The 13,260-nt window shown below is 42.2% G+C and overlaps 1 protein-coding gene across 1 annotated transcript in view; it reads left to right on the top strand.

Annotated features, from left to right (window-relative positions):
• The window catches only part of LOC307044223 (NLR family CARD domain-containing protein 3-like), a 52,675-nt gene extending 39,949 nt beyond the window's left edge, over positions 1-12,726 (top strand). The window contains exons 5-12 of the mRNA XM_079689305.1: positions 4,720-4,798; positions 4,951-5,179; positions 5,320-7,126; positions 8,346-8,519; positions 9,565-9,738; positions 10,535-10,708; positions 11,677-11,723; positions 11,850-12,726. Coding sequence (XP_079545431.1) covers positions 4,720-4,798; positions 4,951-5,179; positions 5,320-7,126; positions 8,346-8,519; positions 9,565-9,738; positions 10,535-10,708; positions 11,677-11,723; positions 11,850-12,412 — 3,247 coding nt within the window. The 3' untranslated portion in view covers positions 12,413-12,726. The remainder of the gene's footprint in view (positions 1-4,719; positions 4,799-4,950; positions 5,180-5,319; positions 7,127-8,345; positions 8,520-9,564; positions 9,739-10,534; positions 10,709-11,676; positions 11,724-11,849) is intronic.
• Positions 12,727-13,260: the final 534 nt, after the last annotated feature.

The following is a 13,260-nucleotide window of genomic DNA, read 5'->3' as shown; positions in this document are numbered from 1 at the left end:
CAGAAAAAGTAGAATACTTGCTTCTAAGATGTAGAATGGTAGAAGAATAAAGTAGCAGGTAATGAAGTGAACTAAAGTACCTAAAAGCTGAACTGAAGTACAACACCTGAGTCAAGGTGCAGCAGTGAAATCCTGCATCAGCTCCATCTGGTGGAGCTTCCTCTGCTCTGATTGGTCCTCACCACTGACTCAGGACAATAAGCAGACTCTTCTCTGTCCAATCACAAACTACTAGTGTGTTCCTTTATTAAAGGACCTAAAATAATACAGAACATCAATTTATTGTTCGTTTGAAAAAGAAAAAATCAATACATTTATTTTCGTCATCTTTATTTTTTACCCTCCAAATCTTCTGCTCTGAACTCCAAACACAGTTTCCTGTTGGCTGTTTAAAATGTATGAACCTCTGAAACAGAGGAAGATTTGAAGGCTTGCTGAGCTCTTCAGAGTCCATCCAATAGAAGTGATCTGCACAGAAAGGCCAAGAATAATCCACATGAAGGATATTCCTGAAGTCTTCAAACCGTCCTGAAGACCACAGAGCATTGAGAGGGTCTTTAAGACGCTGCAGCTCACAGAGCCAACAACATGGAAACTGTCTCATGAGTGTTTTAGTTTGGAGGTGTGAGAGCTCTGTGTCCTGATGAGATAATGTGTGGTTCTCCAGCAGGTGGTTGTGTGTGTGTGAAGGTGTGAGCTCTGCTATGAATCCCTGCGAGGACACTGAACCCGCTCTGAGTGGGGACCCTGAACGCCTCACCAAAGCTCAGAGGTGAGATGAAGACCTCTGACTGTCCTCTCCTCCAGAGCTCAGCAGGCATTATTCACACTCTGTGTGTGTGTTGTGTTGAAGCCCAGAGCAGCAGCATGGACCTGGACCTGGACCTGGACCTGGACCTGGACCTGGACCTGGACCTGGACCTGGACCTGGACCTGGACCTGGATCTGGACCTGGACCCAGCTGTGTGTCCATAAAGAGTGACCGGTCTAGAGATGAACCAATATATTTTAAAGGCCGCCCTTCAGAGACAGAGTAAGTGGACGTCATGTGACTTCATTTTATCAGCAGCAGTAGAAAACTTGTTGTTACTGAAGAACAGAGACCTCTTATTGAAGCTGAGGGAGGGACTACCAAGGTGTGTTCAGCCTGAAGCCAGAGTGTAACGTGTCAGAGAGGCTCAATAAAAGAAGCCTTCAATACCATAGCAGGTAAAATAGTTAAAGCACTGTTTAAACAATAAATAAAGTTCAATTTGTCCACAAACTAAAGTGGTTTTCCATCATTATGGTAGAGTTTCAGACCTAAATGCTGTAGAATGAGCAGGTATCACATTAGGAATAAATGGGAGGCAATGAGAGAGCATTGGGTAGTCAAATAAATACATGACTTCATTCACCACAGTACCCTCTTGTATGTGCCGTCTTCTCTGTCTTTGTGGCTCATATATTGGTGTTCTACTGCAGATCAGTAAAATAGAGAATACTGAAAAAGAAAAAGGTGGCAGGAGATAACCAAACCTGCTGAGATCCAATCAAACAGCTCCGGACTAGAGTTCGGACAGGCTCACCAAATCAATATATTCTCAAGTATTCTGATGAAACAGGGTAAATATATCTGTCCCTGTTGTAACACTTACTGAGAAAATCACGCAGGTACTTTCTTATAAATACGTGGGTGTCCTGACAGACCCTTCTGTTCTAGAAAGACCACATAGAATCTGAAAAAGACAAAACAAATAATAGAGTAGAGAGTAGATAAAGTTTTATTTTTTACATCTGTGATTTTAGAGTATTTTGCAATACTGTAATACTACACGGTACAGGTCCACCTCTTTAAAATCAAAACTGCTCCACCAGTCTATCAGAGAATCTGCTCAAAGGTCGTAGGTCAACATTTGAGAGCCTCTCTGAATCATCCTACCATCACAACCTTTAGAGGCTGGCCAACCACATTATCTCTGACCCCAACCATGATTATGTAATGAGTGAAATCCCAGGTCAGATGAACATGGTGTCTTCAGTGACTGTGTTGTTATGGTAAATATCTGTTTCCTTGTTTCTTGTCTTGATGTTTGTCCTCGTTGACGTTGCTAAAGGAGCTGCTGTGATGCCAGAAGCATGTCAGACTTGATCTGATAATAAAGTATTATCATGTTGTTATATGGTGCTCTGAGCTCTGATCTGACTAAGTGTTAGTGTGATGGAGACTAGGAGATGTTTTAAGTGTTCGATGACCATTATGTGCGTACCTGTCTAAGGACTGCAGATAGAAATGATCTTAATCTGGCATAACTCATCCCTTCTTTGAGATTCATGTATTTATAAGCATGGCCCCTGTTTATTAAACACATTCTAATATGAATAGTATTTAGGACCATTGTGACGGTCCAGATTCCTAACTGTTTGTTTCTCATGTTTCAGGAGGAGGCTGGAGGAACCTGAACCCAGCTGTGTGTCCATGAAGAGTGACTGGTCTATGGACAGACCTATTTACTTCAAAGATGGACGACACTCTGTTGGTCAAAGGTGAGGATTGAAAGTTGATAACCCCCTTCATGGTACCTGCTGCTCTGCTTTCAGGTTGTATTGACCCAGCTAAGAAAGTGTGGCTCTGTTGAATTTTCTTGGTGAGACACTTCTCTGGTTCCTTTCTAATAAAAGCAGCTTTGATCATTTATAAGGCGTATCAGGTTTGAAAGCTTTAAGCACCATAAACACCAACTTGGCAATAAACCTGTTTCTGAATCTGATGAAGGTTTCTTTAAATAAAGAAATAAGGGTCATGTTTACCTTCAGTGTTTCTCATCTGAGTTATATTTCTTTCCTTCTTAAGTAAAGCTGGAGTTTTGTAATCCTGCAGCTTGCGTCCAAAGGGAGGGAAACTCAACTGTGTGGACGTCTACTCCAGCTTATGATCAGCTCTGTGTGAATACATACCTGAGTGTTTCCCATTGCTCCTCGTCAGTCGGAGGTCAATGTTTCCCTGTATTTGCAGCAGTTTTTGCTTCTCATTTCTAAAATGTGTAATTGCTGCAGGGCTCGACATTAAGGACTGCCCGATGGCCCGGGGCCATCTAGTATTTAGCTCGGGCAATGAAGCCTCACCTGCTGGTTGCCCGATCGGGCAATCTATTATGCCAGTATCATGCAGCTCGCGGATCCAGTAATGAGTGACCCGACAGTAAAACTAAACATATCTATAACTAGTTACGGTAGTTTGTGAGGTAATTAAAATAGCTACGTGTGATATTCTAACCTGAAGTGTGTGTTTTGTTCCGCTCACCGCTGCATGTGATCATGCAGAGCTGCGTGTCGACTCGTCAGCAGCAGCTGATCTCTCTCTCCCGTCAGATTAGACTTCACTCGTGTTATGTCCATATTGATCAGATCTAGCTAGTTTTAGCTAATGATATGACTACCTGCTTATTAAAAGACACCGTGACCTAAACAATAAGTGTCGCTATGCAACTGGGTGAGGCCACAAAGTATAGCGCAGCATTATGCATTTGTTTACATGCCCACCGGAACCCCGAGGCATTAGCAACAGATCAACGCACAATCAACCCATACAGCACATCTCTTTCTCCACATTAAGTGTTAGACATTAGAATGGACTATTCTTGTCTGTCACATAAGTGGCGCAACTGAAGCGGTATTGTAAAGGGAAATTATTTTGACCGGAGAGATTTAGATTTGCCGGCTAACGGGAACTCTGACGTCGCCATTTTGTGTGCTTCGCGGATGCGCTCGGCTCCTCTGGACTGCTGCTCGGGTCTGCTCGGTCAGCTTCCGGATGAGGAGGCATTCGTTCGACCAACTTACAGTAGATAACATTACAAACATCTTTAACAGATGCCATAATAGTGTAAATAATGTTTGTTTTGGCAGTTACAACTGAATGTAATGTTTTCTACTTTTTTACATCTGGGAAGGCATTTGCCTTCATCAGATGGAAAGTGTCTTGACCAAAAACTTAAGTATTTCTTAAAGCTATGCAGGGCATGCAAGAGAGCAAACACAAACAAGAGCAAACAAACAAGTGAAATGAAGAATAAAATTGAAATTGTACAATATAATAGTGTGCTGGTTCATCTTATAATTCAGTCTAGAGAATGCACCAGACAGCATAGATCTAAGACCTGCAAAAATCTAAATGTTCTAGGGGGAGGCCCCCCAAACCCTTCGTGCCATTTCGTCAGCGCGCATTTTTCAGGGCAATCTCTATTGGGCTCAGGGCCATCTGTAAATTAGCTTAGATGTCCCACAGGGCCATCTCCCAAAATCCTTAATGTCATGCACTGTGCTGTGTAGTGTTTTGCTCTTCACCTGGTGCTCTATTGAACAATTAAAGAGCTCTTGATCAAATTAAATGTAATTGTTAAACCTTAATCAAAGATTACAGTCACTGATTACTTTCATTTTGGTGCGTGGCCCTTCTTAGTATTTAGTGTTGCTGATAGTCAAGGATGAGTGATATCACTGCCCTTTAACCTTTGTACCAATTCATGTGTCTATAAAATGTTATTTTGAGGTTTTAGTTTAAAATAAAAATTGGCAATAACTTCTACAGCTGCTAAAGTTGGTACTCCGTGCGAGGCCCAGACAAATCCAGTGATCTAACCTTTCTCCTGTTGCTCACACATGCACCTGATCCACATTTCCAGCACCACTGAAGCATATCAGAGATAATGTGAGTTGTTTCTTCATGATTCCTCACAGAGAGGACCAGCAGAGCTCAGAGGTTCCCAGAGGTCAGTCTGCCCAGCAGCATCACACACAGCTGGACTCCACATTTATGGTCTGTACATGAACTACAGCTACTTCACATCTGTTCTGCTCACAGTCAACTCCATGATGCACTTTGTAGATCAGTGGATGGTCAGTCTGTCCAACATGGATCTGATGTTTGGTGCCTTTAGTTTGATTGTTTGTTCATGTATTTTGTTCCAGCTGCTGGAGGACAACATCATCACTTTTGTGAAGAACGAGCTGAAGAAGATCCAGGAGGCTCTGAGTTCAGATTACCCAGAATGCTTAGAGAGTCAGAGGGAGGATGAGGAGGTGCTGGACGGTGAGGATGAAGAGCAGAGGAGGAGCAGCAGAGAGGCATTTCTGAACATCACACTGCACTTCCTGAGGAGCATGGAGCAGGAGGAGCTGGCTGACCGTCTGCAGAGCAGTGAGAGGGTTTCTATAAAGATTTAACAAGCTGGACAAATGTTGACTAAAGTCTCAAGAGATGGAACAAAGTATATTCAGATCCTCATTCTTTAAGGATGTATCTGACTCATTGATCTGATTTGTTGTGTGTTCATTCAGGAAGTCGTTCTGGAGTGTGTCAGCGTGAACTTAAGTCTAACCTGCAGAAGAGGTTCCAGTGTGTGTTTGAGGGCATTGCTAAAGCAGGAAACCCAACTCTTCTGAACCAGATCTACACAGAGCTCTACATCACAGAGGGGGGGTCTGCAGAGGTCAATGCTGAACATGAGGTCAGACAGATTGAAACAGCATCCAGGAAACCAGGCAGACCAGAAACAACCATCAGACAAGAAGACCTCTTTAAAGCCTCCCCTGGAAGAGATGCACCAATCAGAGCAGTGCTGACAAAGGGCGTGGCTGGCATTGGGAAAACAGTCTTAACACAGAAGTTCACTCTGGACTGGGCTGAAGGCAAAGCCAACCAGGACATCCAGTTCATATTTCCATTCACCTTCAGAGAGCTGAATGTGGTGAGAGAGAACAAGTACAGCTTGGTGGAACTTGTTCATCACTTCTTCTCTGAAACCAGAGACGCAGGAATCTGCAGGTTTGATCAGTTCCCGGTTGTGTTCATCTTTGACGGTCTGGATGAGAGTCGACTTCCTCTGGACTTCCTCAACACTGAGATCCTGACTGATGTCACAGAGTCCACCTCAGTGGATCGGCTGCTGACAAACCTCATCAGGGGGAAGCTGCTTCCCTCTGCTCGCCTCTGGATAACCACACGACCCGCAGCAGCCAATCAGATCCCTCCTGAGTGTGTGGACATGGTGACAGAGGTCCGAGGGTTCACTGACCCACAGAAGGAGGAGTACTTCAGGAAGAGATTCAGAGATCAGGAGCAGGCCGGCACCATCATCTCCCACATCAAGACCTCACGAAGCCTCCACATCATGTGCCACATCCCAGTCTTCTGCTGGATCTCTGCTTCAGTTCTGGAGGAGGTGTTGAAAACCAGAGAGGGAGGAGAGCTGCCCAAGACCCTGACTGAGATGTACATCCACTTCCTGGTGGTTCAGTCCAAAGTGAAGAACATCAAGTATGATGGAGGAGCTGAGACAGATCCACCCTGGAGTCCAGAGAGCAGGAAGATGATGAAGTCTCTGGGGAAACTGGCTTTTGAGCAGCTGCTGAAAGGCAACCTGATCTTCTATGAGTCCGACCTGACAGAGTGTGGCATCGATATCAGAGCAGCCTCAGTGTACTCAGGAGTGTTCACACAGGTCTTTAGAGAGGAGAGAGGACTGTACCAGAGGGACCAGGTGTTCTGCTTCGTCCATCTGAGCGTTCAGGAGTTTCTGGCTGCTCTTCATGTCCATCTGACCTTCATCACCTCTGGAGTCAACCTGCTGTCAGAAGAACCAACAACCTCCATGCGTCCTAAAGTCTTTAGAGCCAAACCTGAACTCACACATCTCTACCAGAGTGCTGTGGGCCAGGCCTTACAGAGTCCAAACGGACACCTGGACTTGTTCCTCCGCTTCCTCCTGGGTCTTTCACTGCAGACCAATCAGAAACTCCTACGAGGTCTACTGACAGAAACAGGAAGTAGCTCAAAGACCAACAAGAAAACAGTCCAGTACATCAAGAAGAAGATGGATGAGGGTCTGTCTCCAGAGAGAAGCATCAACCTGTTCCACTGTCTGAATGAACTGAATGATGGTTCTCTAGTGGAGCAGATCCAACAGTCCCTGAGTTCAGGATGTCTCTCCTCAGATAATCTGTCTCCTGCTCAGTGGTCAGCTCTGGTCTTCATCTTACTGTCATCAGGAGAAGATCTGGACGTGTTTGACCTGAAGAAATACTCTGCTTCAGAGAAGGCTCTTCTGAGGCTGCTGCCAGTGGTCAAAGCCTCCAGGAAGGCTCTGTGAGTACAGAAACATTCAGACATCATGGTTTACATGTTCTGCTCATTATTTTTAACATATTACTTGTTTTCTCTTTATCAGACTGAGTGGCTGTAAGCTGTCAGAGAGAAGCTGTGCAGCTCTGTCCTCAGTCCTCAGCTCCCAGTCCTCTAGTCTGAGAGAGCTGGACCTGAGTAACAACAACCTGCAGGATTCAGGAGTGAAGCTGCTGTCTGCTGGACTGGAGAGTCCACACTGTACTCTGGAGACTCTCAGGTCAGATTTCTTATTTTAAATTGTTATCTTTCTCACTCTGTATTCTTCACCACTGCTCTTTCTCTCATTCTGCTCGTTTACAATATCCTTCTTTCTCTATCTCTTTTCAAACCAATTAGTTAGCAAAAAGTTATTTTATTTTAAACATTAATAAAATACAGTTGATGTAAAACACTCATCCTGTTACTGATTAATGCCATCGTGGAGAAGAGACATCATGAACATTGGCATCACAGATGTGAAGCAGTATTGAGTTGCACATTTTGAATAAGGAATAATATGCGATAAGGCAGTCATTCATGAAAAAGAACACCCTGAAGTTATTGATTTTATGTTGTTGTTTATTATTTTCTCTTCAGACTGAGTGTCTGTAAGCTGTCAGAGAGAAGCTGTGCAGCTCTGTCCTCAGTCCTCAGCTCCCAGTCCTCTAGTCTGAGAGATCTGGACCTGAGTAACAACGACCTGCAGGATTCAGGAGTGAAGCTGCTGTCTGCTGGACTGGAGAGTCCTCACTGTGCTCTGGAGACTCTCAGGTCAGGATTCATCAACATGTTGAGCTCCCTTTTGAATATTTATTGATATATTGGGCTGCTGTTGCCCAGAAGGGAAATAGGCGATAACCAATGGGAGGGTTATTGATTCGATCCCCTCTCCCTGAGGTTAACATGTCAAAGTGTCCTTGGGAAAGATACTTGACCTCAAATTATTTTCTAGACATTGTATTGAAGTGTTTGTTAGTTGCTTCAGTAAAAGCCTAAGCTGAAATAACATGTATGATTACTGGATGAGTTTTCTAAGTTCACTGTACTCAAGTTATTTTTCAACCCAGTTGTGATCGTCAATTTTCAGACCCTATGTAACATAATATACTTTACAGTTTTTCTGTTTTGCCCAGGAAAACATGTTATATAAAAACATAGTCCACTTTAACATTTGCTTCCATTTATTTTGTTGTCTCTTCAGACTGAGTGGCTGTAACCTGTCAGAGAGAAGCTGTGCAGCTCTGTCCTCAGTCCTCAGCTCCCAGTCCTCTAGTCTGAGAGAGCTGGACCTGAGTAACAACGACCTGCAGGATTCAGGAGTGAAGCTGCTGTCTGCTGGACTGGAGAGTCCTCACTGTGCTCTGGAGACTCTCAGGTCAGGATTCTTCAACATGTTCAGCCGATGGACTTTTTAATTCCTAACCATTTCAATGGTTTAATTCCTTCTTTTCTCTACCAAAATGATTTTGAAATAGTTATGTTAGTCAAACTCTCAGGTCAGGATTCATCAATATGTTGAGCTCCCTTTTGAATAGTTATTGATATATTGGGCTGCTGTTGCCCAGAAGGGAAATAGGCAAGTACCAATGGGAGGGTTATTGATTCGATCCCCTCTCCATGAGGTTAACATGTCAAAGTGTCCTTGGGAAAGATACTTGACCTCAAATTATTTTCTAGACATTGTATTGAAGTGTTTGTTAGTTGCTTCAGTAAAAGCCTAAGCTGAAATAACATCTATGATTACTGGATGAGTTTTATAAGTTCACTGTACTCAAGTTATTTTTCAACCCAGTTGAAATTGTCAATTTCCAGACCCTATGTAACATAATATAACATCATTTACAGTTCTTCTGTTTTGCCCAGGAAAACATATTATACAAACACAAAGTCCACTTTAACTTTTGCTTCCATTTATTTTGTTGTCTCTTCAGATTGAGTTTATGTAAACTGTCAGAGAGAAGCTGTGCAGCTCTGTCCTCAGTCCTCAGCTCCCAGTCCTCTAGTCTGAGAGAGCTGGACCTGAGTAACAACGACCTGCAGGATTCAGGAGTGAAGCTGCTGTCTGCTGGACTGGAGAGTCCTCTCTGTACTCTGGAGACTCTCAGGTCAGGATAAATCAATACGTTGAGCTTCCTTTTTTGCATGTATTTAACTTACTATAGTAAATGAACTATTTTTAAACCCGTTAAATTATTCTTTGCTGTTGTGTTCAGGTGCAAATCTACACACTCTTCTCCCTTTCTACTTTTGATACATTTTTAACATTGGCTTTCAATCCACCATGTATGCAAAATCTTTGCCATCAGTTCAAATAATGTAGGATTCCTCGTATTTATGATTATAGGGTCTTAATATTTTGTTTTTGAATTTGTAAAAAGGAGTAAATGCCAAACTTTTAATTTAAATTGTTGTCCCTTCAGACTGAGTGGCTGTGACCTGTCAGAGAGAAGCTGTGAAGCTCTGTCCTCAGTCCTCAGCTCCCAGTCCTCTAGTCTGAGAGAGCTGGACCTGAGTAACAACGACATGCAGGATTCAGGAGTGAAGCTGCTGTCTGCTGGACTGGAGAGTCCTCACTGTACTCTGGAGACTCTCAGGTCAGGATTCATCAATATGTTGAGCTTCTTTTTGTGGAAGTATTTAACTTACTATAGTAAATAAACTAGTTTTAAACCCGTAAATGATTCTTTGCTGTTGTGTTCAGGTGCAAATCTACACATATTTCTCCCTTTCTACTTTTGACACATGTTAAACATTTGCTTTCAATCCACCATGTATGCTAAATGTTTGCCGTCGATTCAAATAATGTAGGTTTCCTCATATTTTTTATTACATGGTCTCAATATTTTGTTTTAACATTTGTAAAAAGGAGTAAATTCTGAGCTGTTCATTTGTATTTGTGTCTCTTCAGACTGAGTGGCTGTGAGCTGTCAGAGAGAAGCTGTGCAGCTCTGTCCTCAGTCCTCAGCTCCCAGTCCTCTAGTCTGAGAGAGCTGGACCTGAGTAACAACGACCTGCAGGATTCAGGAGTGAAGCTGCTGTCTGCTGGACTGGAGAGTCCTCACTGTGCTCTGGAGACTCTCAGGTCAGGATTCATCAACATGTTAAACTTATAGCCAGTTAAATTGCGATGTACATTAATGATGGATACACTCATAACCTTTTGTTGCATCTGCTTCAATAACATTTGTTATTGTTTTTTGACTCACTCTTGTTTGAACTTGTGTGTGTGTGTGCGTGTGTGTGTGTGTGTGTGTGTGTGTGTGTGTGTGTGTGTGTGTGTGTGTGTGTGTGTGTGTGTGTGTGTGTGTGTGTGTGTGTGTGTGTGTGTGTGTGTGTGTGTGTGTGTGTGTGTGTGTGTGTGTGTGTGTGTGTGTGTGTGTGTGTGTTCAGGCTGTCAGGCTGTCTGGTCTCAGAGGAAGGCTGTGTTTCTCTGGCTTCAGCTCTGAGATCCAACCCCTCCCATCTGAGAGAGCTGGACCTGAGCTGCAATCATCCAGGAGACTCAGGAGAGAAGCTGCTGTCTGCTGGACTGGAGGATCCTCTCTGGAGACTGGACACTCTCAGGTATTATAAACATATACAGTGAAGGAAATAAGTATTTGATCCCATGCAGATTAAATGCAAATACATTTTTATCTTTTATATAATGTACATTTCTGGATTTCCTTATTGATATTCTTTCTCTCACTGTTTATATAAACCTACCATTACAATGACAGACTGGTCCTTTCTTTGTTGGTGAACTTACAAAGTCTGCAGGGATCAAATACGTATTTCCTCCACTGTGTGTATGCCAAGACAAAAACATTGAAGGGAACTAAAGACACGGGATAAGACTCAGGCAGCAGCTCTGTGTTTACAGAGAAGACACGACAACAAGAAATACATCTTTATCATTTTAGATTCTGATCTCCATTTTAATGCTCATTTTAATTTGCTGACCAAAAACTGCTTTTATCATTTTGGCAATAGAGTCAAAATCCATCCAACAACCTAAACACAGCAGAGATCATCCCACTCCTGATGGACCCCATCTGCACTGGCTCCTGTATCTGAATTGATTCTGAAGTGCTTCTCCTATTTTTAAAGCACTAAATGGCCCCTCCCTCTTTTAAACACAATGATGAACTATCAGATGTCCTGTGAATTCATCATAATAATAATAATAATAAAAGGTATGGTCAAAGCACCTTTCATTGCTCAAAGCAAACCCAAAGTGCGTTGCATGAAAGATGCTTTTAAATAAAGTTCATTGATTTTCCTCTTCAGATTCCAGGTAAGAGAAACACTCATTGACTGCTGCTAGCAGATGCTGAGGGAACACTAACTGAACACTGATCAACTCTTACATCTTATTCTCTGAGAAATAATAATTGAAGTTAATGAGCTTTATTTATCGACTGATCTAAAATGATATCGTGAACATGAAGGTTCATCTGTGGAGAATAACAAAGCTCTGAGTTTGAGAGTGATGTAATGTCCATGTCTCCATGCTGCTCTGACCCCCCCCCCCCCCCCCCCCCTTCTTTCAGGATGGAGCCTGCTGGAGTCCGATGGTTGAGACCCGGTCTGAGGAAGTGTGAGTGTGGTTTAATTTGATTCATGAAAACAAAGCAGCCACCATCTTCAAATGTAACCTTCATCATCAAAGTGTCAATAAATGAACAGCTGATAGATGAATAACTGCTGCTGTTCCTCTCCTCAGATTCCTGTGAACTCTCACTCGACACAAACACAGCACAGAGGAACCTCAAACTGTCTGAGGACAACAGGACGGTGACATGTGTGGAGGAGGAGCAGCCATATCCTGATCATCCAGAGAGGTTTGATTACTGGAGACAGCTGATGTGTAGAGAAGCTCTGACTGGTCTCTGTTACTGGGAGGTCGAGTGGAGAGGATGGGTTCGTATATCAGTGACTTACAGAGGAATCAGCAGGAGAGGAAACAGAGAGGAATGTTTGTTTGGAAGGAATGATCAGTCCTGGAGTCTGAGCTGCTCTAATGGTGGTTACTCTGTCTATCACAATAACACAGTAACAGACACCTCCTCCTCCTCCTCCTCCTCCTCCACCTCCTCCTCCTCCTCCTCCTCCTCTGGTAGAGTAGCAGTGTATCTGGATCATCCTGCTGGCTCTCTCTCCTTCTACAGAGTCTCCTCTGACACACTGATCCACCTCCACACCATCAGAACCACATTCACTGAACCTCTCTATGCTGGGTTCTGGTTCTGGTCACCTGGTTCCTCAGTGTCTCTGGTTCCTCTGTAGGAGGAAGAGTCTCCTCCTGTTCCAGAGACTTCCTCCCTGCTGCCCAGAGAGTTCAGTCTGTTCAGGATCACAGCTGATGTTAGACCAACGTTGTTTAAAACATATATTTCCATCTATTTGTTTTTAACCGTGGTGTACTTGTTATGTGTTTTTACTTATTGTTCTTCTTTATTATTAATAATGTCTTCCTGCTTTGTTATATTTGAATATACAGTCTACTCTTTTCACTTTATCTGCACTATACATCTTTTGATGTAATAATGTAGATTTCCACTTTTCGGGACAAATAAAGGAATTCTGATTCTGAAAATATGCTTTTGCTTCAGATTCAATATCTTCACTGTGATTCAGGAAAGTGCAACAAACATCACTTCACACACAAATACAGATAGAAATCAAACACATGGAAATACAGAAAAATAAATAAGATTTAAAGAAAAGAAAACCTCTGGAGCGCTCTCTGAGCTTTCACTTAGTTTGAACAACAACACGTCTTTCTGTTGTGTTTGCAGTTTTTTTGGGCGAGAGATTTAGATTAACCGTATGACGAATAAATAAATAATAATAATATTAATATTAATAATAATAAAAAGGAAATAGAAATACTATAAAAAAATAATCACAATTATAATAGTAAAAAATAATAATAAAAAAAAAAAAAAAATAATAAACACTCAAATTAAAACAATTAAAAATAAATAAAACAAGACAGTGATAAAAATACAAATTAAATACATTTAAATAGAAAGACTTTCAAACAAATATTAAAGTGTTTTGTTAAATTGTAAAAGACAAAAATATAAATAAATATGATAAAACATTACATAAAAACTTTACAAAATATTATT

This window comes from Notothenia rossii (genome assembly GCF_949606895.1).
Source record: "Notothenia rossii genome assembly, chromosome: 6".
Classification (NCBI taxonomy): Eukaryota; Metazoa; Chordata; class Actinopteri; order Perciformes; family Nototheniidae; genus Notothenia; species Notothenia rossii.
Note: the sequence above shows the minus strand (reverse complement) of the source record. Positions and strands in the feature narration are given on the sequence as shown.